The sequence below is a fragment of the Zingiber officinale genome, chromosome 3A (genome assembly GCF_018446385.1).
Source record: "Zingiber officinale cultivar Zhangliang chromosome 3A, Zo_v1.1, whole genome shotgun sequence".
Classification (NCBI taxonomy): Eukaryota; Viridiplantae; Streptophyta; class Magnoliopsida; order Zingiberales; family Zingiberaceae; genus Zingiber; species Zingiber officinale.
The window spans coordinates 110,356,286-110,382,636 of NC_055990.1; the positions used below are offsets into that span (position 1 = coordinate 110,356,286).

At 36.8% G+C, this 26,351-nt stretch overlaps 1 protein-coding gene and 1 long non-coding RNA gene across 2 annotated transcripts; both read right to left on the reverse strand.

Annotated features, from left to right (window-relative positions):
* Window positions 1-283: 283 nt before the first annotated feature.
* LOC122050573 (serine carboxypeptidase-like 19) lies at window positions 284-910 on the reverse strand. The gene is made up of 4 exons (XM_042611470.1): window positions 901-910; window positions 615-733; window positions 439-541; window positions 284-365 (listed from the first exon to the last, which is right to left on the reverse strand). Exons 1-4 carry the CDS (start codon window positions 908-910, stop codon window positions 310-312), a joined length of 288 nt encoding a protein of 95 aa, XP_042467404.1. The 3' UTR covers window positions 284-309.
* Window positions 911-15,472: 14,562 nt separating this feature from the next.
* LOC122053960 lies at window positions 15,473-17,805 on the reverse strand. Its single transcript, XR_006132472.1, has 3 exons — window positions 17,006-17,805; window positions 16,689-16,751; window positions 15,473-15,647 (listed from the first exon to the last, which is right to left on the reverse strand). It is a non-coding gene; the product is annotated as an uncharacterized LOC122053960 (long non-coding RNA).
* Between the last annotated feature and the right edge of the window lie 8,546 nt (window positions 17,806-26,351).

The window sequence follows — 26,351 nt, forward strand, 5'->3', positions numbered from 1 at the left end:
TATGATCTTAAAAAACAAAATATAATTAATTGGAAAAAAATAATAACTAAATAACAATTCGTGAAGTGATACCAAAGATCATTTTGAGAAATTCGTCCTAGTTGATCTACTAAGATTACCCCAAAGAAGTCATCTGATATGATTCCCATGCTATGAGCATAAGGTATTTTAGAATTGGTATCGACTTTTCCACCCGTGGATGGATTGCCAATCAAGTAACCCTGAAAGCCAAGGCTTTTTCTTTCATATAAACTATGACATAATTTAAAGATCAAAATTAGATTCTTTCCCTTTATTGCCAGTGGCCCATCAATTCAAGCAATTTACCTGGAGGTTAAGTAATGGTTCTTTCCCTTCATCAATACCTGAATTACAGTAAATGAAAATGGCATGTAAATTAACACCCTCATCAATAGTTTACATTAAAAGTAGAGTTACCATCCAATATTCTTTTGGCCACCATAGGTACAATTTTTCCAGCATATGAATCCCCAGCAATGTAGAGGGGATTGGAGATGAACTGTGGGTGCTCAACAAGCCACTGCAAAAGTGAAAGATTACATATTTAAGGCACTTACAGTAATTACATCAGGAATATATATGATCTTTCCCACCTGTAAAAGAAACTTAGAAGCCTGTTCGGACCAAATAGTATCGTTGGCATCATACCCTTCATATTTTCTTGAGTATGAGAATCCAGAACCCAACGGGGAATCTACAAAGATAATGTTGGCTACCTGCACGAATGTTTTCACGCAGACAGGACAAAAGCATGTATCATATTGCTTCCTCAATTACTGATCAAGAAGAAGAAGTTACCTTGGTCCAGGAATAAGGATGGTAGACCAAGCTTCCCTTATATGGTCCAGGAAACTTAAAGATATGGTCCAGGACTATTACATCTCATCATCTCAAGCAAACTTAGCATAGTCAGATATGAACCAGACTGAGTTAGGAGAACATCTTTCAAACTTGTATGACAGCAAGCTAACCAAGGAAACTTCAAAAAGACCGATATGCATCTTGCAATCTTCTACAATTTCCGCCCTACAAAGGTGGACTAAGACATGAGTCACAATCTTTATTAGTCTACATGATGAAATCTAATTGCTTGTAACTTCACCCAGATAGTATTTGTAACCAAGTCCAACTGGATATAACTTGCAAATTCAAATTCTCAGTCCTCATCCAGTTCTAAGCGCATTTCTTCATCAAGATGAATAACTAAGTTGTAGGTTTGCATACTCACTTTGCCTTTTGAGATCACTTGCCTACTAGAAAAGTCTGCTATGCAATGTGCACAGGTCAAGATCGTCCCATCAGGATCAATGATAGTGCCAGACCCTATACCCATTATGGCATAGGACCATATACATCTGAAAAGAAGTATTGGAAAAAGCTCATCGTTCAAACGAATACACCTAAAAAAAATCCACATATTGAGGAAATCTGAAGACACAATAAAGTCCTTTCACCTTCAGTAAGACATATATTCACCACGGCAGGACCAGTTGCCGCGGCCGCTTTGACAATAGAGTTCCTTTTGAGGCATCCACTGCAGCATGCCACGTCCTTACTTGAATCCGGAGGTGGAAGAGGGCACACGGTTGGAAAATGCCGTCCAAAAAACTCTACGAATCAGATTAAAAGATTATGCAACTCCAAATCGATGAAAGAAAACTTTAAGGACGATAGGTTAGGTTTAAACCTGGAGAAAAGACTGAGAATGGAAGCGTGAAATCTTGTGAGAAAATCGACGAAGTCGAAGACAGAAATTGCCGAAACGGATCGCATATCGAAATGGCGACATCTTTTACGAAGGGGAGCACATGCGTGAGAAAGAAGAGAAAATATTGAGAAAGGAGGTGAAGGGAAAAGGAAGAAAGGAGGGTTACTTGTGGGGAGGGAGGGGCCGTCGGAGGAACCGAGAGTGAAGGCGGTGAGAGCAAGGAAGCCAGTGGCGACGCCACGACGGGGATGCTGCAACAAGAGACGTCGAAACATGATTCACCGCCGCCGATCGTAGACCAAGCTTCCCTTGGTCATGTAGGGAAGGGGGCCTTGGAATCCAGGTAAATAGGTGACCACAGAAGATGAGAGAGCAGAGGAAAAGAAGCAGAGAAAGATCAGTGAGACAATCAGGAGAGGGATTTCCATCTTCCTCCTCCTCCTTCCTTCTTCTTCCTTCTTGTGTTGGAACTTGCTGAAAGTCGAGGCGACGAGGAGGAGGCGGTGAAGATGGCTGAAAGTAGAGGCCGCGAGGAGGAGGTGGCGAGGCCGAAAGTTGAGGCGACGAAGAGGGCGGCGAGGAAGGAGGCAGCGAAGAGGGTGGTGAGGAGGGAGGCGGCGAAGAGGGAGGCGGCGAAGAGGGCGGTGAGGAGGGAGGCGGCGAAGAAGGCGGTGAAGAGGGTGGTGAGGAGGGAGGCGGCGAAGAGGGTGGTGAGGAGGGAGGCGACGAAGAGGGCGGTGAGGAGGAGGCGGCGAAGAGTAGGGTTTTGGGAAAGAGACAGAAAAAAACAAAGCGTAAAACAGACAAATGACAAAGGAGAAAAAGTGGCGAAAGAAAAAACAATCGCATTCAACAACACTTAATAGACAACGGTTTTTAAAAACTGTTGTCGTTATCCCAAAAAAGTGCACATAGACAACAGTTTTAAAAAACTGTTGTCGTTCCCTTTAAAAACCGTTGTCGTATCCTCAAAAAAACATAAATTGACAACAATTTTTAAAAACCGTTGTCATAGGCCAAAAAAATTACTAAAAGACAACAGTTTTTGTTAAAACCGTTGTTAAAAGATAAAAAGACAACGGTTTGGTATAAAACCGTTGTCGTTTGAGTGTTGTTGAATGACATTTTTTTTGTAGTGTAATTTTAATTTTGATTTCTGATACAAGGATATGAATTTAAGGATTTCAATTTATTATCACTAAAAACATACATATGAAAGTTAATGTTAGAAATACAAAAATATCCTTGAATATAGTATTTAATATTAGTGTTTTAACTGTTGTGTGCTCCTTAATCAAATGCAAACAATATTATAGATAATGTTTGACAATTCAAGCAATTAAGTTTGGTGTCAGAAATTATAACATTGGTAAGGAAAACTATTATACAATTTGACAAATTGAATTAACTAAAGGTTTGATATCTATGTTCCTGCATATTTTATTTACCTTCTTGGTGTTCCCATTCTATTAAAATGCAAATAAATTTCCTCTACCTTTAAATAACACTTCAAAAGATGGTTGAACTTCATTTGGGATCATTTTGAATCATTTTGTAAATTTTATGGTTGATGATTTTCTTTTTATCCCTCTCTCATTTTTTAAATCAGTTCTGAATTCTTCTTTTCTTTAGTTATTGTATCTACTGCTAGTTTTTATTACATTAGTTTCTATTTTTAGACCATTAAGCCTAACTCCCTCACTATTTAAGTATAAATGCAGATGCACATGGTAGTTTCTTATGTCACTTTCTATAAAAGGTTTAAAGGTGATTGATATGGTGCACATAGAAGTTACCAAGACAACTCTAAGTTGGTTAAATTGCTTGTATTGCATAAGTTTGTATTGCATAAGTTTTATTTCTTACAGACTATAAGTTTGTATTGCATAAGTTTGTATTGAATAAGTTTTTTTAAGGGTTTGAAAATTTTCATCTTGTGATTGCTCTATTTTGACGCGTGGAGGCATGTTCTTCTTTGGACAATCGATAATTTTGATGAATGTTGTGCTATTCATGTTTCCAGTTATAAGAGTTATCTTAAATTTTTTTTTCTCTAGTTTCCTTACCGAAATGTTGTCTTGTGAAACTCTTCAGTGATGCTTTATTGAAAGAAATTAAGGCGATAGTAGTTCGACATCCAGATACTTTGACTGTAAGTGGCTCAGCTTATTGTCCTTTATCAAACACTTAGTTTCTTGATGATTTCTGAGCCGAGCAAAATCACTGGTATAAGATGGAAACTATAAAAGCAGGCAATAAGGGCTATGCTGCAGAGATTTTGATTGTCACATACAATCGACATACGGAGGATGTAGATGACCAATCAAAGTTTAGGATACTTCTGGTAAGTAGTATGAATTTACATCTAGCAGATATTTACATGGTGAAGTAATAATAGCATCAAGTTGTGCTAAATAAGAGGTACTAAACTTGGATATCCAAAGTAATTATGGTACTTTCTTTGCATCTAACTCATTTTCACAGTGAAGAGTTTATCTAAATTTAAATATTCTAAAAGTGAAAAAAAACTTAAAGTCATTCAAGTTGTATGATATCCTTTGCATGATGTTTAATGCAATTTTGTCAGATTTTAATGGTTCATATTTGTGCAGAACATTCCTTGTATTCCAGAGCTTTGGACAGCATGGGAGAGAACTTATTACCTCTGAGATAGCTTGGCAACTACTTTCTATTTTAGCCAAAGAACGTAATATGCAAAGAGTGGATCTTATGTTCATCCAAAAACTGCTGGATAACCTTGTCATAAAGGTAACATAAAACAAGAACTTAAAAGAAACCTTTTGACAGATCATACAAATACTAAATCCTGAAATCACCAGTCATTTGTTAGTTTTACACTTTTCTTAGATAAATTATTTTTAGATCTTTGTAATTTCAAGTCATACCAGAACTCTGAACTAGATGATATGCATTAGTCACCTGAAAATATCTTTCATTTTATCCCTCTCATTTTAAAATCAGTTCTAAATTCTGCTTTTCTTTAGTTCCTGTATCTGCTGTTAGTTTTTATTATATTAGTTCCTATTTTTAGACCATTAAGCCTAACTCTCTCACTATTGAAGTATGAATGCAGGTGCACATGGTAGTTTCTTATGTCACTTTCTATAAAAGGTTTAAAGGTGATTGATATGGTGCACATGGAAGTTACCAAGACAACTCTAAGTTGGTTAAATTGCTTGTATTGCATAAGTTTCTATTGCATAAGTTTTATTTCTTAGAGATTATAAGTTTGTATTGCATAAGTTTGTATTGAATAAGTTTTTTTCTTCCGTTTTACAGACATTGAGTGTTGTCCTGGAATTCTGGAAATCCTTCTCTCATGTCTAGATATTAGAGCTATGCGAAATATTTATTCTCTGGTTACAGTTCATGCAGTACTTACTACAATTCTCTTTTTTCTTATATTTTATATTTTTTTTGATAAGTTTTGTTTAATTTTTCTCTTGTAGGTACGTAACTCGGGCAATTCGTGAGGCTTGAGATTTTTGATGCAAGGAGTGAGCTTTGTTAGGTTCTATCTTGCCTTGTTAATGTGTAAAAGCCATATGGAGAACAATAATGGAAAACATGTGATTTATGGTTTGATACTACTAAGTTTGATGAGTACAACTCATTTTGTATATTTTAGCTGTCATATTTTGGATTTAGTTTTGTATTGGTGGTTGTTTATATTAAATAAAGATTGGTTGTTTGGTATTATCATGTTACATCATGAACATTAAAGACAACAATTAAAAATGTTGTAAAAAGTGCATAACCACAACGAATTTCTTTTTGAAAAAAGTGATAAAAGACAACGGTTTTATCCATTGTAAAACATATTAAAATTATATACCACAACGTTTATATCTATTATAAAAAGAGTCTACCACAATGGTTTATATCTGTTGTAAAAAGAGTCTACCACAACGGTTTATATCTGTTGTCGAAATTATCTCCCACAACGGTTTTAAAACGTTGTCGTATCCTTCGTAAATAAATTTTGAGCATATAAACAACAACAGATAAAAATTGTTGTCGAATGTCTACAAAGACAACGGATTCAAAACCGTTATCGTAGGGCAATACATTCTACAACACCCTTAGTTACAACGGTTTTTTGACCCTACGACAACGGATAATATCCATTGTCGTTTGCAGTTTTTGTTGTAGTGCACCGTACGATTCTCTATTTGACCATGCCATCGGCCATGCCTCTTGTCGGCAGCACTGGTCCCTAACAAGATATCGTTAGTTGTTCCCTTTGTTCCTCACCGGGTCAAGCGGAGGAGCCGCTCGGTTAGCACCTCTCGGGCGACCCCAAAGCCGGGCCGATCTGGATGTCCACTCGACCAATGATTTGATGTCCGACTTTGCCTTGTCAGGCTGAGGCTCTTTCTCCTGCCGAGTAGAGGCGAATCCCCTGCTCGACCGAGCAGGATGAACAAGCTATTTCCCTATTTGCGTTTCTTGAGCGTCGGAAGCTCGGCGTTTGACCGAGCTATCGATGTGTCGGGTCGGCTATTCTTCCTGCTGATCAGGAAGGTAATTCACTCGGTCGGACACCTGCCCAGGGCGTTGACCACTTTGACCTCCTGTTGGATGGACCCCACCTTACCACTGGATCAAGTCTCATATCTATGTAGTAGAGATATGTAGGTTCAATTTAGACTCAATTTCTAGTTTTATTTGGGTTGTAATAAAGTCATAAGCTTAAAATGGCTAAATAGTCTATATAGGCCTTTACTAAATGGACTTTCTTTTGTTCTTTTAGGATTTTTTGGTCACCTTATAGCTATAAATAAAGGGGGTGACGACCACACATGTATCTTTGACATATTTTCAACCCAAAGCATGGTGATGCTCTCACTTGTTGGTTCTTCATTGAATTAGAACTTATCAAAGCATTTCCTTGTGGCGTTCGAAGACTTATCAACCTCCATCACAAGGTTGTGGCATCTCGCATCTTCTATACCAAGGTTCATGCTTTCCTAAGCATTGGGTTGAGGTTTCTTTTCATCCACCTTATTGTCTTACACCTTCCTTTTTCTGTTTTCAATTCGTTGTGGGTTCTTGAGATATCTTTCTCGTTGGATTCACATCATTTGGTATCAAAGCTTTAGTTTTTCTAAATCGATTTCATTATTCTTTTTCTTTTGTGCTTGAATCTTTGTTAATTTTGTTCAACATTATTTACTTATCATTATCATCTCAATCTTAGTGAGTTTTAGTCATCTAGTTGCTATAAAAAAAAGGCTGAAATTCAAAAAAAGAAAGGGGAATAAATATTTTCAGCAAAAAAAAAGAAAAAAAATATTTTCAGTAAAAAAGGTCGAAAAAAGAGGAAAGAGAAAAAAGAAGGTGGGTATAGAGAATTGTTATTACTATACTTATATTTTCTAATTCTACATTTTCTTTAAAGTCTTGCCTACTATACTTGCATTTTTCAATTCCGTATTTTCGTTAAAATCTTACCTAGTATACTTGCATTTTCCAATTCCGTATTTTCTTTAAAGTCTTGTCTAGTATATTCCGCATCTCCTTTAAAATCTTGCCTAGTATACTTGTGATTTCCAATTCCGTATTTTCTTTAAAATCTTGCCTAGTATACTCCGCATCTCCTTTAAAGTCTTGCCTAGTATACTTGCATTTTTCAATTCCGTATTTTCCTTTTAAGTTCTGCCAAGATTTAATTCTGGCAAATTTTCTTTCGATCCTTAATATCAGTTTTCAATTCTGCAAATTGTATTTTTATATTAATTCCTATCTTTTATCCTAATACCCTTGAGAGTTTAAATTAGTTAATGAACATTTATAGGAAAATTACCACAATTCTAAGTCCTTTAAAGAGCTAACATTAGTGAGTTGAGTGATTGAGTGTCAACAGATTGCATTAATAGCAATAAGTGGAGAGGAAGTTGTTGGTGCGGTTAGCACTAATGGTCTAACTCAAGTTTTGATGAATGACAAAATATGTTAAGTTAGTTTCGTTGTTATCTAACACTCTGATCGAGTGTGCAGGAGAAGTCCAAACAGGTCGACGGGCTGACCTGATGTCTGGCACGAAGTCCAGCTAGGTCGACAGGTCGACCGGATAGTTGGCACGAAGTACAAACGAGTCGATGGGCTGATCGGACATTTGGCACGAAGTCCAGCTAGGTTGACGGGCTGACCGGATAGTTGGCACAAAGCCCAAACGGGTTGAAAGGCTGACCGGACGTCTGACAGGTAAGTGAAGTTAAGTCACTGGTGGGGAGTGACTGTGAGGACGCGTTCCCGGGAAGGAAACTTAGGCACCGATCCGACTTAGAACCATTTCAGAACTCTAAGTCGAGATTTTGACTAGATTCTGGTCTCGGAGAGACGGAATCTAATTAATACTCTACTTGTTAAACTTGAACTGTGCTAACACTTTGTTTTGCAAGATATATGTATTATATATTTGCCTCTAGACTAACGTTTTCTTGCAGGGAGGAAGCTGCTAGAAAACTGGGGTCCGGGCGCCTAGGAAGGATCAGGGCACCCGGAGGCAAAAACTTATCCTCAACGTCACCTCGCCACGTGGAGCACCCTGGTTGGCTCGGCTACGTCATGTTCAGGGCGCCCTGAAGGTTCCAGGCGCCCTGAACCTCCTATATAAGGAGGGTTAAGGCTGAAGCTCTAACAAAAAACTCTCAATTCGATCTCTGGTGCTCCTACGACGTTGCTGACATCGCTCTGTTTTTTCATTCTTCATTTTTGTCAGTATTATTTCCTTTATTAGCGTTCGTGTACTTTAAATTGTAAACATTTTCGAATTGCTAGTGAATTGCCCATCGAAAGCACCCTCGTGTACAGGCCTTGGAGTAGGAGTCGACACAGGCTCCGAACCAATTAAAAACCTACTTGTGTCACTTCTTTTTTGTTCATTCTTTTTCCGCTGTGCACTTACTCTACGAAAATTTTTAAATCGATATTCTGTTGGATCGAGATCGCACTAGAGGGGGTGAATAGCGCTCGTAGCTTTCACTTGTTTCGTCTTCGGAAAACGTTCGAGTTACAGTAGCGGAAATGATAAACGAAATAAGCACAAACACAGAGAGACACCAAGGGTTTACTTGGTTCAGAGCCTAGGGCGACTCCTACTCCAAGGCCCGCGATCGTTGATCACTTTCGGTGGGCAACAACTATAATATCGTAAAAGATTTACAAATAAAGTACAATTAATAGCAAATAAATATACCGACGACAAAAGAAGTGGCAGAAATAAAACTCCAAGTTGCATAACTTCTCGTTAGCTTTGTCGGAACTTCTCATTAGCAGTCGGTTGCAGAAAGGTCGCTTGGAATCTTATTGTCCTGCTGCTGCCTTGAGACCTACTTAATACTTCGTTGAGGGTGCCTCCAATGCCCCATGGAGGCGCCTCCAAGGCGAAGTTTTATCCCGCAATCCTCGCTGTCGATAAGCTCTCACCGCTGCCTCTTATCCACCCGAGGGCGCCTCTAATGCCCCATGGAGGCACCTCCAAGAAGTAGTCCAGGGCGCCTCTAAGCTCACTTCGTAGACAACTCCAGCCTTGCACCCGAGGCGCCTCTAAGCTCCATGGAGGCACCTCGGACACTGTTTATCCGAGGCTTAGCTTGTTCCTTTTATACTTGCAAGACATGTTAGTCCAAAAACAACAAGATACCCTGCAAGACAAAGTTAGAACAGATATAAACATGATAAATCAAGTGATCGACAGTCATCAGACTGTCCGGGTCTGACTTCGGATTTTAATCCGGAAACCCTAGGTCGACTCGACGCCTACTGTTCCCTCTGCGGGGAACGCGTCCTCACCTACTCCCCTCAAGAGATTACCTGATGTCAGTCCGGTCCTCCAGACCGACTGGACTTTCTACCTAGGGTTACCACCCCTAGGACCTAGGGTTACCACCCCTAGGACCTAGGGTTTTTCTCCACCTAGGGTTATCTCCCCCTAGGACCTAAGGTTACCCCCCTCCTTAGGATTTTCACCGCCTAGGTTTACCACCCCCTAGGACCTAAGGTTGCTGCCCCTTAGGATTTCCCTCCACCTAGGGTTACCACCCCCTAGGACCTAAGGTTGCCGCCCCTTAGGGTTTTCCTTCACCTAGGGTTACCACCCCCTAAGGTTTTCACCTGTCTAACCACAGTTAGGACTTTCCTGAAATCTCATTTAAGCACATTAGATAACAAGGAATCTTAACTTTGAATCCCTTTGCCATTATCAAAACCTAGGTTCGATCATCGAATGCTTCCCGCACCAACAATCTCCCCCTTTTTGATTATGGCAACAAAAATTTAAAGTTAAGAAAATAATGTCATAAAAAGATAAGCATGAAAAGACAAGCATAAAATTAAGTGCAGAGCTAAATTAAGTGCAGAGCTCCCCCTTAGTAAAAAACTTAAGTATAAAGACTCCCCCTTAACAAAAGTTCCCCTTGAATTTTCTTAAACTTTCTTTGAATTTTCTTATACTCTCCCGCTTTGCCATATATCAAAAATAAACGAAAGAGTAGAGGATAAGTTGAGTATAAGCCTTAGATTGTTTTGAGAAATAATAATTTTTATCCATAACAACTTTAAGAAGATAGATGAAAATTTTAGCTTGTAAAAAAAACTTTTAAATTGAGGGAAAAACTTTGATAAACACTTAGCTTTTTAAACTGATTTTCTTGTAAAACTTTTTAGCTAAGTGAAATTAGAAGATTCATTACATGTGTAAAGGGAAAAATTGCTGAGAAGGATTAAGTTTGAAACATACTTTAGCTAAGAAAAATTATTTTTGACTTTGAAGAGTAACTTAGTTAATTTTGAAATAGTTTTGAAAAATTACTTAGTAAATTTTGATAGGCTTTTAATGAAATACTTTGTTAAGTATTAAAAAAAAAAAATTCAACAAGCCATACCTGTCCGCGTGCCCCCTTCCCCCTTCTTTTCCTCTTTTCTTCCCTTCCCCCACCGAACCTTGCAACCCCTCCTTCTTCTCTTTTCCTTGCTTCTCGTCAATAGCAGAAAAGGAGAAATCGCAGCAGCTCCTTCTTTCTCTTCTCCGGTGGTGACGAAGGGTAGATCCCTTCCCTTTCTTCTTCTCCAGATTTGCAACCCCCTTCTCTCTTTTTCTCTTCTCCGACGGCAACAAGCTCCCCCTTCCTTGTTGTCCTGCTTCTTGGCAGCATCGTCGGAGCTCCTCGAAGTGTGTCGGAGCCCGTCGGACCACCAGAAAAGAGGGGGAAAGAAAAGCCCTAGTTGCTGCCTTCTTTTCCAGCCAAGCACAGCAGCCACCGGAGCTAGCTGTGGCCTTCGCCAGAGCTCGCCGAGGCTACCGGTAAAGAGAGGAAGACCCACCATTTCCATCTTCCTTTGTTTTCAACCTTCCCTAACTGCCATAGCTACCTTTTGTTTCCTCAACAGTAGCCCTAGCTGCTGTTCTTTTCTTGGCAGCACTGTGGAAGTTCGCCGGAGCTAGCTGAGGCCGCCAACGACGAAGGGAAAATAACCCTAGTTGCTGTCCTCATTTCCAGCAGCCACACAAAACCCTTAGAAAGTATATTTTAGGTTGCTTTGGGTTAAATTGATGTGTAGTTAGAAGGGTTATCTAGATTAGAACAGATGTTGTATTTAGGAATGCGAAGTGGTACGAGGTATCGAGATCAAAATAATTCACTGATTTTGAATTAGAGATAATGTGTAGATTTTAGGTCATTATTATTATTAGATAGTATTTTGATTATTTAAGTTATGTTTGATATTGTGTTTGTAGATCCGAGCTCGAGTGGAGCACAGTGACCTGTCGATACTCGGAGATTTTGCTGTATATAAGGTGGATACATCTACTCTTGTCTATTTCCTTGTGCATGAATAAATATATAAATTGGAATATGTATATATTGTATTATTGTTTTCAAAATGGGATTAAACTGATATTATAAATAGCGAAATGGGTTAAAATATTAAAATTATTGGAGGGTAAATAATTAATATTATTTCTTGTTCACATGTGGGTTCATATTGGGATTGATATGGGAAGGGTTGTTTTTTTTAAATTAAAGAAATATTCTGAATTACTCTTCTGTTGATACCTTGTCTCTTTTGACTTGCTTAACCTTTCATACTTCATGCTTTTGATACTCTATCTGTTGATACTTGTAGCTTTTTATCTGTGGACCCTATAATGATAAATTAATAGATTTGATACGAAAATATTACCTTGATTGACCAATCAATATGAAAAGAGAATAATCATGATAAATGGATGAATATAATCATAACGGTGAATTAATAAAGATAGTAAATGAAGAATTAAAAAGTGAAGACTATGAGCCTAGCTTTATACCAGAGCTCTATATTAGAGTACTGGACCACCCATATGTTATTGTGGTAGCGCGGCGGCTGCGGTCCAGAGTATCTGACCGTACACCCGAGGCGTGTTGGCGTGATGTAGCCCTCGGTCAGTGTTTATTATGTCTTCCACCGGTGAGGGTTGATAGCCCGTACGTCAGATGACGTATGCGACAATTTTATACTCTTAGGAGGCTTTTAGCCTATCCATATGATATTTCACTCTGATGATATTGGCTCTAGTGATTCACTTTTTAGTTGATTTATCAGATTCAGACTATTGATATACATGTTGATCTTACCATGATAACTTATAATTGAGTGATTAAATAATAAGATTGAAGAATTGATTTTATTAATGATGACAAGTGATGATAAGGTGAAGATCCCAAACTCTATCTAAAAATTTTTACCTGATTATAGATAATGAGAAGATGATTATACCTATATATGTATAAATGTAGAACTTTAAGAATAATCCTAAAGTTGTAACAAAAGATGATGATTTATTCTACTTCCTTGACTTCTTCAATAAGATTAAATTCATGCACATCTTTCTTGAGTATCCACTTAGCCATTTGGCTAATTTACTACATTCCTTGGTCTCCAGTTTTGCAGACACAGGGATCCTTTTGATATTATAGTCGATTTTGGACTTTCATAGAGTTGCTCAGAGATCTCAACGTGCTGATTTTCTGGTTTGTTTTACCTTTGTTTCGCTGTATCTACATTTTACAATTTTGTTACAGATGTCATTTATCTGTATAGTAATTGTAATTTATGAAAACTATGACATATACATATAGTTGATACATTTCGTGGTTATGTTGTTTCTATTTTATGTATGTTCCAGCCGTGTGGGCTGATGAATATGTTGTTTATGTTTATATAGTGTGATGTATGTATGTATGCTTCATATTGTCACCGGTACAGGGGAGATACTGCCGGATTTTTGTCTGGCAGGGACTCCTCTGGGGGCGTGACATACTTAGTAAAGTTTGATAAGTTTTTGAAGAAATACTTAGTAAATTTTGAAAAAGTTTTTGAAGAGAAACTTAGTTGAATTCGAAAAAGCCTTTTTGAAAAACTACTTAGCTAAATTTTGAAAAAAGCCTTTTTGAAATACTTAGTTAAATTTGAAAAACAACTTGGCTTTAAAAAGATATTGATAAAAGCTTAGTTAAGATAATAAATAGTTTAAAGCTTAATTAAAAAACTTATTTTTTTGGATAAAATAATTGGATTTGCTTTAATTTTTTAAAGAGTTTAACTGTTAAATAAAAAAAACTTGGCTTGACTCCACTCACTCTCCCTTAATTAATGCCAAAATAAATCCCTAGGGTCCTAGAGTCCAAGAATGTAATATATAAAAACATAATAGGTATTTTATATTTCCTAATTTTTCATCTCAACCATTTTAGGTTATCAAGTATGTTCAACTTATGAGTGAATGTGAGATGAATTATCTTTATTTTAAATTGATATTTAAAATAAGTTTGAGTATGACTTTCAAATGAGTAAAACATTTAAAATTTTAAAAATTGAGTTTGAAATTATAATTTGAACATATGATTTGAAAATTAGTTATGATTTAAAAATTAATAATCATTAGTTTTTTTTAAATAATTATGATAACAAATTTTGAAATTTTCAAATGGATTTTTAAAAATGGATTATATTTGAATTATTTTCAAGGGGATTTTTCAAATTATTTTTAAATGATTTTAAAATAATTTTAAAAATGATTTTCAAAAGGATTTTTAAAATAATTTTAAATGATTTTCAAAGGGAATTTTAAAATAAATTTAAAATAATTTTCAAAAAGATTTTTAAATGATTTTTGAAAGGATTTTTAAAATAATTTTCAAAATAATTTTTAAATGATTTTTGAAAGGATTTTTAAAATAATTTTCAAAGGGATTTTTAAAATAATTTTAAAATGATTTTCAAAGAGATTTTTAAAATGATTTTCAAAAGGATTTTTAAAATGATTTTCAAAAGGATTTTTAAAATAATTTTTAAATGATTTTCAAAGGGATTTTAAAAATAATTTTAAAATGATTTTCAAAAGGAGTTTTAAAATAATTTTAATTTATTTGATTGAGCTAAATCCATTTGATTAATTAAGTTAAGATTGTTAATTATTAAATTAATTTAGTTAATTATGTTACTTATTTAAATTGAGTTAATTAAGTTGATTAAATTGAATTTAATTAAAGTTAATTAAGTTGATTTATTTGATTTTATTTGATTAAATTGAATTTATTTGATTAAATTGAATTAATTAAAATTATTTTAGACTAAGTTCAACCTAGTTCCATCTCACCCGATTCTAAGTTATCAATCAGGTAATCTTAAGTAATTTTGTGAGATGGTTATCCTTGATTTAGATTATTTCTAATGATTAATTTACATTTAAGTTAAACTTAGGTTTTCCAATTAGTCAATTAAATACACATTTTAAATATTGGTTCCTAGGTTGTGGCGAGGTACTCGGCATTCTTGGGTATGGGATCATCCACCACTTCCTAGACAGAACCGCTCAAAGAAATTATATATTTAATTTTCTTTTTGAAATTCCTAGGTTTAACTAACAAGTGTAAATCACGCCTAGGTCCTTAATTTAGCCTAATCTAAGCATTTAATAAAATAAGGAAAGAAAAATAAGGCAATCATCAAACAATTTTAAAAATGGTCTTTTTATTTGCTCCCCTTAGATCATAGCCATGATATGACCTATCAAGATAATGGATTTGATCCTTGGGGACCCAATAGTGCCCAAGTCTGACTTGATTAATCAGGTTTGACTTGGGGACTCATGCTTGGACTACTTTTCTATTTGATCGATTTACTAGAGGCAGATAGGATTTGTATTTGTGTTTGGTCTTAAATCCAAGTCTGGATTTGTTATAAACGGCTCGCTGTTTTCCAAGAATCAGATCAAGACTCTTGGAACCCAAGGTGAACCGTTCCCGGGGCCCAGTTTTTATCCCCGTAAACGAAACCATACGATTTCCGAAAAATTTCCAAAAATTTCGAAAAATTCCCTTATGATGATTTGTCTATTTTCAGTATTTTACATTTGTCACACCCCATGTAGTCCCTGCCCGAAGAAAATTTCGGCAACATCTCCCCTGTACGGGTGACAATCTGAAACTTTTCTACAACATAACCATCACATACACGGCCAACACGGCCGAAACAATAATAATAAAAGAACTAAACAACAACCACGCAGTATAATAGTGAACTAAAACAACGATAAGTAAAACATCTCAAACCATCCTACTCAACTACACCCACAAAACTCAAATCATATTCCTACTCAACTACACCCATAAAGTACAAATCACAACGAACTCACCTCTTCTGCCATCCAGGCAGGTATGTAGCAAAAACACATCCAAATAAAACTCATCAACAATAAAACAAGACCATACAGTATCCAAGTGTCAAAAACCAGAACAAGTCTACAACATCGTTTAGATATTATCATAAGAAAACCAAAAGACCGAAACAATACATCCTCACAACCTGCAGGGAACTAGCGACTGGAACTCCTCTGGACAGTCTCAACCTGAAATATAATAATAACCACGGGGTGAGTCAACTCCTCAGCTGGTAATATTGACATGCATGGTAAGAAAATAACAACTAGCACTAATCATGCGTACAGTCTCCTGATATAAAAATGATAAATGCAACTAAAATAAACATGAGCAAACTGTACTAACTGGGACCTGGTAGGGATCACAAGGTCGTCAAACTGAGAGTGTCATAAATCCTGTATGCATGTCAATCATATGCATCCATCCAAATGTAGCAAATAAATGCAACAAACACAAACAATAAATGCATCAATGCGTATGATGCCAATGACATGTCCTGGTCACCCCTACTCTCCAGTCAACCGTCTCACACACTATGGTGAGATCGAGTGGGTAGGGCTGTGACAACCGTGCACTCTGCCGTCACTGCTCCTGATGAGTGACCGAGTGGACGGGATGCTGTCGGAGTACACCTATCCTCCTACCCCAAATCATAAGTGAGGGAGCTCAATGCTCTCATATCTCTGAGACAATCCAGAAGAGGGATCTCTGACGTGCTACAACGTTGCGTCACGCTACCCATGAGTGGACCAGCGGAGCACTGACAGAGCAAACTGCCACACACCCTGCCTGATATACCACTAACCCATGAGTGGTGGTGTGTACAGATCCATGTAACTAGCGATGTGTTCAACAATAATGGAGCCAACTATCACACAGCATGCAATCATGCGAGATGATGCATGACACTAAGCATGGAAGTCCTGACCATATGTACCTCCATAAAATATGTACAAAAAATATACATGGATCATATCAAAAGATCTAGGTACACAGGTCAGATATGGTATCAAATAAGTTCGGTATATCCTATGGCATGGTATGTCATTACCTTTATGATCATAAGTAATTTGAAGGTATAAACATGAATGCAAACAGTAAACAATCAAGCATGTGCAGGTAATGGATAATGGCATACCAATGCAGATATAAAACATAATCATTACTATTTGTTAAAAACTACTATGCCCATCAAATGACAAATCTAAAAGATAAGTCAAAGTACCCACCTCCAATAAGAGGATCGTATCCGAAATAGATCCCTCGTCGAGACACCGTCTCGAATCAAAGTCCTGTATCAATCACATATAATTTTATTTAGCTAATCACATATATAACAAATAGCTAAATAAAATTCACACACCTATTTAGCTACTCTATTTAGGATAACTCCAATCAAAACAGATCATCACTTAGCCCCCTATATATTATTTAGGTCTCGATAAAACAATTCACCATTAAAACCCGAGTTATTCCAGCTTCAACCCTAACCCACATCACACCATCATCATCCCTTATAAAAAATGAAACAAACATCAAGACTCACCCAAATCCAAATGATCAACCGGTGATCCACAGCCGGAGACAACTTGTTGTCAGTAAACCTAACCGGAGCGAGGTGGAGCTGTGGATTTTCGAAGCAATTGCCCTAAAACAAAATCATTACATCCACAGCCAAGCATTAGATTTAGTTACTAATGCATACCCCCAAATCAATCCTCTTCTTCTAGCCGGATCAAGCTTGTTTGGTCGGTACAAGGCATCTGGAAGCTTCTAACCGAAACAGAGGAAGAGATCCAACACCAGATCTTTGGATAGAGGATCAGCCGGAGAAGAAGACAGGGGTTATGGCTAGCTGTGTTGCTGGCGGTCTCGTGCAGATGCCCGACAATCGTGGCGTCGGCGTGGAAGCTAGGGCACGCTGAGGTCGGCTGGTGGAAGGGACTCAGGCTGCCGACGAGAAGGAGACGTCAGCTAGAGACTAGGGCACAGGTAAGAAAGAGGAGAGGAGGGCGGAGCCTAGGGCACGGCTTGACGCCTGGTCTCCCGGTGAGCTCTTGTTGACCGCGACCAGGAGAGGGAGAGGTCAAGTGGTGCTTGGTGGCTAGCACAGAGGAGGCGGTTGGCGATCGACTGGCGTCGCTGCGCGCGTCGAGCGGCGGTGGCACTGGGTTGGTGTCGACGCGCAAAGGAGAAGAGAAGAAGGAACAGAGGGGGATCGGGCACGGAGAAGTTGAGTCCGCATTCCCCTTGGCCAAGGCTTAAACTCGTGCGGCGGTTTTGTAGTGCCGGTTGGGAGCGGTTAGGGCACGCGGGCTCGGCGGGGAAGAAAACGGCGATGGAAAGAGAGGAAAAGAGAAAAAGAAAAAAGAAAAAAAAAATAAAAATTCAACTTTTCCTCGCTTAAATAGGGTACCATAAACATCTCTAGGTCAATTTTCAAACCCTTCGAATAATTTTTTTTAAAATTTTTTTAAATCTGTGACGAATCTTGGATTTGTCTCAGATCTGGGATGAATTCCTGGATTCGTCCCAGATTTTGGGACAAATCTAGGAATTCATCCCAGATTTTAAAAAACTAAAAAAATAATTAAAAACATTCAGAGAGCCTAAACATTGACCTAGGGATGAAGAAATTTAATGAAATAAATTTTTATGGATTCCTAATTTTCTAGTGATCATAAAATATCCTAAACCCGATTTTTAACATAATATATTTAGTTTCGTGATTTTTTAAACATGAATATGACCTAATTTGGGGTTAAAAATCATAAAACTAAATTCATTAGGTTAAAAATTAGGATTAGGATATTTTTATGATGACGATAAAATTACGAATCCATAGAAACTTGTTTCATGAATTTCCGACACCTCTAGGTCAATTTTCAGGTCCTCCGAATGATTTTTTTTATAAATTTTTTTAAATCTCGGATGAATCCAAGATTCGTCCCAGATTTGGGGACGAGTTCCTAGATTCATCCCAGATTTTGGGACGAATCTAAAAATTCGTCCCAGATTTAAAAAAATTTTTAACAAAAATTAAAAACATTCGGAGGGCCTAAAAATTGACCTAGGGATGTCTGAATTTAATGAAACAAGTTTTTATGGATTCCTAATTTTTTATTGATCATAGAAATATCCTAATCCCGATTTTTAACCTAATATATTTACTTTTATGATTTTTTTAACATGAATATGACCTAATTTGGGGTTAAAAAATCATGAAACTAAATATATTATGTTAAAAATCAGGATTAAGATATTTTTATGATGAGAATAAAATTAGAAATCCATAGAAACTTGTTTCATGAATTTTTGACATCTCTAGGTCAATTTTCAGGTCCTCCGAATGATTTTTTCTTTTTTTTTTAAATATTTTTAAATCTAGGACGAATCTTGGATTCGTCCCAGATTTGGTGACGAATTCCTGGATTCGCCCCAGATTTTGGGATGAATCTAGGAATTTGTCCCAGATTTAAAAAATTATTAAAAAAATAAAAATCATTCGGAGGACCTAAAAATTGACCTAGGGATGTTGGAATTTAATGAAACAAGTTTCTATGGATTCCTAATTTTCTAGTAATCATAAAAATATCCTAATCTCGATTTTTAACCTAATATATTAAGTTTCGTGATTTTTTTTTAACATGAATATGACCTAATTTGGGGTTAAAAAATCACGAATCTAAATATATTAGGTTAAAAATCAGGATTAAGATATTTTTATGATGAGGATAAAATTACGAATTCATAAAAACTTGTTTCATGAATTTCCGACATCTCTAGGTCAATTTTCAGGCACTCCGAATGATTTTTCTTTTTTTTTTTATTTTTTTAAATCTAGGACGAATCTTGGATTCGTCCCAGATTTGGAGACGAATTTCTGGATTCGTCCCAGATTTTGGGACGAATCTAGGAATTCCTCCTAGATTTAAAAAATTTAAAAACATTCGAAGGGCCTAAAAATGGACCTAGGGATGTTGGAATTTAATGAAATAAGTTTCTATAGGTTCCTAATTTTCTAATGATCATAAAAATATCCTAATCCTGATTTTTAACCTAGTATATTTAATTTCATGATTTTTTAAACACGAATATGACCTAATTTGGGGTTAAAAAAATATAAAACTAAATATATTAGGTTAAAAATCAGGATTATGATATTTTTATGATGATGATAAAATTACAAATCCATAGAAACTTGTTTCATGAATTTCTGACATCTCTAGGTCAATTTTCAGGCCCTCCGAATGATTTTTCATTATTTTTTTAATTTTTTTTAAATTTGGAACGAATCTTGGATTCGTCCCAGATATGGGCACGAATTCCTGGATTTGTCCCAGATTTTGAGACGAATCTAGGAATTCATCCCAGATTTAAAAAAATTTAAAAAAATAATAAAAACATTCGAAGGACCTGAAAATTAACCTGGGGATGTTGGAATTTAATGAAACAAGTTTCTATGAATTCCTAATTTTCTGTTGATCAGAAAAATATCCTAATCCCGATTTTTAACCTAATATATTTAGTTTGATGATTTTTTTTAACATGAATATGACCTAATTTGGGGTTAAAAAATCACGAAACTAAATATATTAGGTTAAAAATCAGGATTAAGATATTTTTATGATGAGAATAAAATTAGAAATCCATAGAAACTTATTTCATGAATTTCTAACATCTCTAGGTCAATTTTCAGGTCCTCCGAATGATTTTTTTTTTAATTTTTTAAAATCTATGATGAATCTTGGATTCGTCCCAGATTTGGGGATGAATTCTTGGATTCATCCCAGATTTTGGGATGAATCTAGGAATTCGTTCTAGATTTTAAAAAATTTAAAAAAAAATTAAAAATATTCGGAGGGCTTAAAAATTGACCTATGGATGTTTGAATTACATGAAATAAGTTTCTATAGATTCGTAATTTTATCCTCATCAAAAAAATATTCTAATCCTGATTTTAAAACTAATATATTTAGTATCATGATTTTTTAACCCCAAATTAGGTCATATTCATGTTAAAAAAAATCACAAAACTAAATATATTAGGTTAAAAATCGGGATTATAATATTTGTATGATCAAGATAAAATTATGAATCCATATAAACTTGTTTCATTAAATTCCGGCATTCCTAGGTCAATTTTTAGGCACTCCGAATGATTTTTCTTTTTCTTTTTCTTTTTAAAATCTAGAACGAATTCCTAGATTCATCCCAAAATCTGGGACAAATCTACGAATTCGTCCCTAAATCTGGGACGAATCCAAGATTCATCCTAAATTTAAAAAAAGAAAAAGAAAAATCATTCAGAGGGCCTAAGAATTGACTTAGAGATGTCGAAAATTCATGAAACAAATTTCTATGGATTCATAATTTTATCCTCATCATAAAAATATCATAATCCCGATTTTTAACGTAATATATTTAATTTCATGATTTTTTAACCCCAAATTAGGTCATATTCATGTTAAAAGCATCACAAAACTAAATATATTTGGTTAAAAATCGGGATTAGGATATTTTTATGATCAATAGAAAATTAGAAATCCATAGAAACTTGTTTAATTAAATTCTGACATCCCTAGGTCAATTTTTAAGCCCTCTGAATGTTTTTAATTTTTTAAAATTTTTTTAAATCTAGGGTAAATTCCTAGATTCGTCCCAAAGTCTGGGACGAATCCAGGAATTCACCCCCAAATCTGGGACGAATCCAAGATTCGTCCCAGATTTAAAAAAAATTAAAAAAAAAAAGAAAAATCATTCGGAGGGCATGAAAATTGACCTAGAGATGTAGGAAATTCACGAAACAAGTTTCTATGGATTCTTAATTTTATCCTTATCATAAAAATATCATAATCTCGATTTTTAATCTAATATATTTTGTTTCATGATTTTTTAACCCTAAATTAGATCATATTCATATTTTAAAAATCACAAAACTGAATACATTAGGTTAAAAATTAGGATTAGGATATTTTTATGATCACTAGAAAATTAGGAATCCATAATGTAACGACCACCCTTCTTACTATACTATACTACTCTCTAAGGTGACCGTTACTTAACTACTAACTCTACTTAACCGGTATGATCGAAACCACGAAGAGTCTCTATCGAAAAATTTCGACGAAGTCTCCCCTGTACCGGTGACCATAAACCGAGATACAAACATAGTATACATCAGCCACAGGCGGCTGGAACATTTATCAAACACCCACGCAGTTAAATAAGTATCAACACACAAATATCTACTTGCTAAACTGAACTCATCCCACATACAACCTAGAACAAGAATAAACTCGAATGACACGGAGTGTAAAGTACAGTCTCAAATGTGTACAATAACTAAAATGCGGAAACTAAAAAAAATAAGGAAAGAAGACTAAAGGAACTCCTTTCTAGTCCCAAGACTTCCATAGTCTTGGCATCACACATCATCTGCGTCACCTTGTCGCCTTCCTTTATCTGTAGTAAGAGGAAATGCAATCTATAAGCAAAATTCTTAGTAAGCGCTATCTAACTCACAAAAACTCGATATGCATGTGAATATACTGAAAATTAAAACTAAATGCTCAAAAGGAAAATTACTCATGCTCATCTACTGGTAAAAGAAACAAACATACTGAAATGCTAAACATGTAAAGCTACTCATGCTCTTCTAATAGCAAAGAACAGTAAGCTAATCTAAATAACATGCTAGCATAAAAGGAAACTAAACTTTCTGATTTTAAAACAAAGTAAAACTTAATTCATTTGTTCTAAACTTATTCTTTTATACTTATGTGAAACCTATTTTGTTTGTTCAAAAACTTATACTTATAATACTTCAAAATAATAATCAACTTTCTTCTTGTGCCCGACAACTGTACTTGCTATGCGCGCATCCCTAACTAGACCCGAGTTAGCTGATCCCGAATCTAGTAGGATTTACTAGGTTATCTAAACCTAGGGACGACTATGGGAGCCCAACCCAAGGACAACTGAGAGTCCTGCATACTAGGTTATCTAAACCTAGGGACGACTATGGGAGCCCAACCCAAGGACAACTGAGAGTCCAGTACAGTGCCACTGATAAAAGTAAAATACTGATTTATAAGCTAATTTATCTTATCTTGTTCTTGCTAGGTTATCTGAACCTAGAGCTAGGTTATCTAAACCTAGGGGCGACTATGGGAGCCCGCCCATTATATTGGACCGTAGTCCCATATGAACTGAAGTAAGACTAAGCATGCCATATATAAGAATTGTAGAATGAAATGCTAACTAATTGAAATACTGCATACTAACATTCTGCACTTGCAAGCTTAGTAAAATCTGCATACCTACCTAATCGAAAATCTGGAATTCATAGTGAGCTGCCCTAATTAACATAACAACAACTAATACAAGGTAATACCATAATTCAACTCATGCATAATTTATCAAGGACTATAGCTCTAGTTATTCCATAGTCGTACACCTCCAAAGCAATGGAAGAGCGACTACAATAAGCTACAGCAGAGTCTTATCATTTAAATTTCATACAATTTATAAAACTCAAGCAACAACTACTACCATCGATTATAACTTGACAACCGAAAATCATCACAGAACTTTGTTGACAGTAGTAAGAAGCACAAAGAAAAGTAAGTATATTGTACACTACAAATCAATCCACTACAATTCCGTCAAACAAATCTCATACCAAAGAAAACCCAGAGCATCTGATCAATTCGTAAAGCCTCAGTGATCAACAACCCGACCAAAACCATCCAAGCATCAAAGAAAAATAGCCACCATTGAAACCAGTCGGAACCCCAAGAAATCGATTCAGAAAGCTCGATCTATCGAGGAAATTACCCTACTAAGCCATCTTACTACACAATCCTCTTTCCCTTAACAGAAATCAGAAGAAATCAAAGAACAGATTAGGAATCCCACGGAAACTTCAAAAACACAACTCATTAAGCCAAATCTCGCCTAAGCTCCTGTTCTCTACCCTATGGATCTCACGTTACCATATGAATGTGTACTTGCTCAACTATGTAATCATCCTCTTTCTCGTTCTTTCTTTGAACCTCACGGCAACAAGCCCTAAACGGAAAATCCCCACAGCAAAATTTGGAAACAAGGAAGAAACGAGAACCCAGAGCTACTCTACTGCAGGTGAGGAAGCACTTACCTCGGTTCCTTAGACTCACGACCGAAAAGAGGCAGCTAGGGCTTCGGGAAAAACTCGAGCTCCCGACCTCTCCTTGCGCCCACTTGCTCTTCTCGACGAGGGGATCACGAAGGTGTAGATGACTCTCGGAGAACCCCCCCCCCTCGACCGACCACCGGAGTGATGCCCTAAGCCCCTTTTGTTTCTGCCCGAGAGGAAAAACGCCGATGCTGTCGCGAGCGAGGAAAGGGGAGAGGGAGAGAAAGAATTTCGGGGTTAGGGTTAATACCTAAATTCTCCTTTTTATAACTAGGTATTCTGTTAACTTGTTTAAGTAAATTTTCCTACCTTTTCTAAACAGAACCAATGGCTGGAGCACTTGGTCAGCCGACCTTTGACCGAGTCAAGGGTCGTTGGTTCGAATCCCCAGCCGAGCCTTTTTATTCCCTTTTTTTCTGCTATTAACTATTTATTACTTAAATACAATTCGACCCTTATTTGATCAAGTAATAACTGCTTGCGCACTTGGTCAACCGGGTTTTGACCGAGTCAAAGGTCGTTGGTTTGAACCTCGGCTTGGACATATTTTTGTCAAAACTTCATTTGTTTAGTAAAAATACCAAACGACTTCCAAAAATTACATAAAAATACTCTAAAATTTTTTAAAAATCTCTAAAATATTTCTAAAGTATTTCTAAATATTTTTAACCTCTATTAGAACTCCAAATGAGGAAATTTGGGTCGTTACAATCCCTTATACCTTATAAAAAGTTCGTCCTCGAACTTAGAATAATTCTGGGCAGTGGGTACTCGTTAAGTTTGGCAACAGAAATTGACACACAAGAGTGGGTGGCTCCAGCATCAAATAAGAAGGTAGCTAAATGCTAAAAGATAGTTATTTGACCTGTGACTATTGTGGGGCACCGACAGCTTCTTCCCTAGTGAGAGAAAATACTCTGGCATTGGTTGGAACGGGTGGTGCTTCCAATCTTCCCTGACTGAGATAGGGACCCTCTAGTGATGTTGTCATGTGGTGTAACTGTGCAGGCTTGCCTTCATATTGCACTAACTGTTGCTGAGGTGCCTTAACTTATTAGGACATGCTCTAGCTAGATGTCCTTCTTGGCCACATGAATAACATCCGGTCATACCCAAAAGATAGGCCCCTAGATGTGATCTCCCGCATTTAGGGCAGGGAGGGAACTTAATCTGCTCGTCTATTGGACGTCCCTTTTGGCTGCCTCCGGTATTCCCTCGTTTCCTTTTGTTACCCTTGCCCTTCCAATTCTAATCACTTGACTGAGGTTTCTGGCTTCCCACTGTCTTGTCTTCGATCTTGACTGACTTGTGTTGCTCTCGTTGTGCCTTGATGCTGTTCAGATAATGCTTAGCGACTAATGCTCTGCTGACCAGCTCTTCGCCAGTCTGGGACTGGTGAGTTCCACTACTCACATTAAGTGATATCACTGGTCTCAGCATCCTGAGCATCAGTCTGACTCGTTCCTTTTCCGTACTTACTAACTCTGGACAGAGGCGAGCTAGCCTATTGAACCTCTTGACTGCTTCTTCCACTGACAGATCACCTTGTCTGAATTCCATAAACTCTTCATAATGCTTGTTGGTGATTCATCGATGGAAGAATTCTTCGCAAAACTCCATCTCGAAGTCAGCCCAGTTCATCTGATTGACTACTCTCTTGCTCTTCACTCTCTCCCACTATATACGGGCATCTCCAGATAGGCAGAAAAAAGCACACTTGACCTTCTCGACTTCTGGCCAGTCAAGAAGCTCCATGGTGCTTTCTAGTGTCTTGAACCAAGCCTGAGCATCCCAGGGCTCAGTCGTGCTTGAGAAACTTTTTGGCTTCAGCTTCAACCACTGTATCAAGTAGGCTTCTTGTCTTCTAGGTGCTGTGGGGACTTCCAGAGCGGCTGGTGGAACCTCAGTCACTACTGGAGTCTCCACATTAATAGTTGGAGGAGTGGGAGGGACTGGCTGCTGATTTGCCATCAGATTGACAATCACTTGTTGCTGCTCTGCCACTTGTCTTTGGAGTTGAGCAACAACTTCAGAGAGATTTGGTTCAGTTATTCTGGGCTCTTCGTTCTCCTGTGCTCGGTCCTCAGTACGAACGGTACGGGGACACCCTCTTCTTGACATCTAATTATGTAGGAGAGAAACAAAACTAAAATCGTCTCTATTCTTCCTAAGCATATGTATCCAAACATAGAAAAATAAAACAAGAATTTTCTTCTTACTTAAGCACATATAACCAGATACTCTATACCACAATTAATAAGCATAAAAGAAAAATTAAATACTTTCTTACTTGAAAATGACAAAGATGGTGCTGATGTGTGATGCTGGAGAATGGGGACTGCTCTGATACTAACTGTAACGACCACCCTTCTTACTATACTATACTACTCTCTAAGATGACCGTTACATAACTACTAACTCTACTTAACCGGTATGATCGAAACCACGAAGAGTCTCTACCAAAAAATTTCGGCAGAGTCTCCCCTGTACCGGTGACCATAAACCGAGATACAAACATAGTATACATCATCCACAGGAGGCTGGAACATTTATCAGACACCCACGCAGTTAAATAAGTATCAACACACAAATATCTACTTACTAAACCGAACTCATCCCACATACAACCTAGAACAAGAATAAACTCGAATGACACGGAGTGTAAAGTACAGTCTCAAATGTTTACAATAACTAAAATGCAGAAACTAAAAAA

Bases quoted from the DNA above. Each gene is read 5' to 3' on its own strand.
- LOC122050573 (XM_042611470.1), bottom strand. The intron at 542-614 runs GTGGGAAAGATC...TCACTTTTGCAG, and splicing joins CTTCTAAGTTTCTTTTACAG to TGGCTTGTTGAGCACCCACA. The intron at 366-438 runs GTAACTCTACTT...ACTGTAATTCAG, and splicing joins GGCCAAAAGAATATTGGATG to GTATTGATGAAGGGAAAGAA.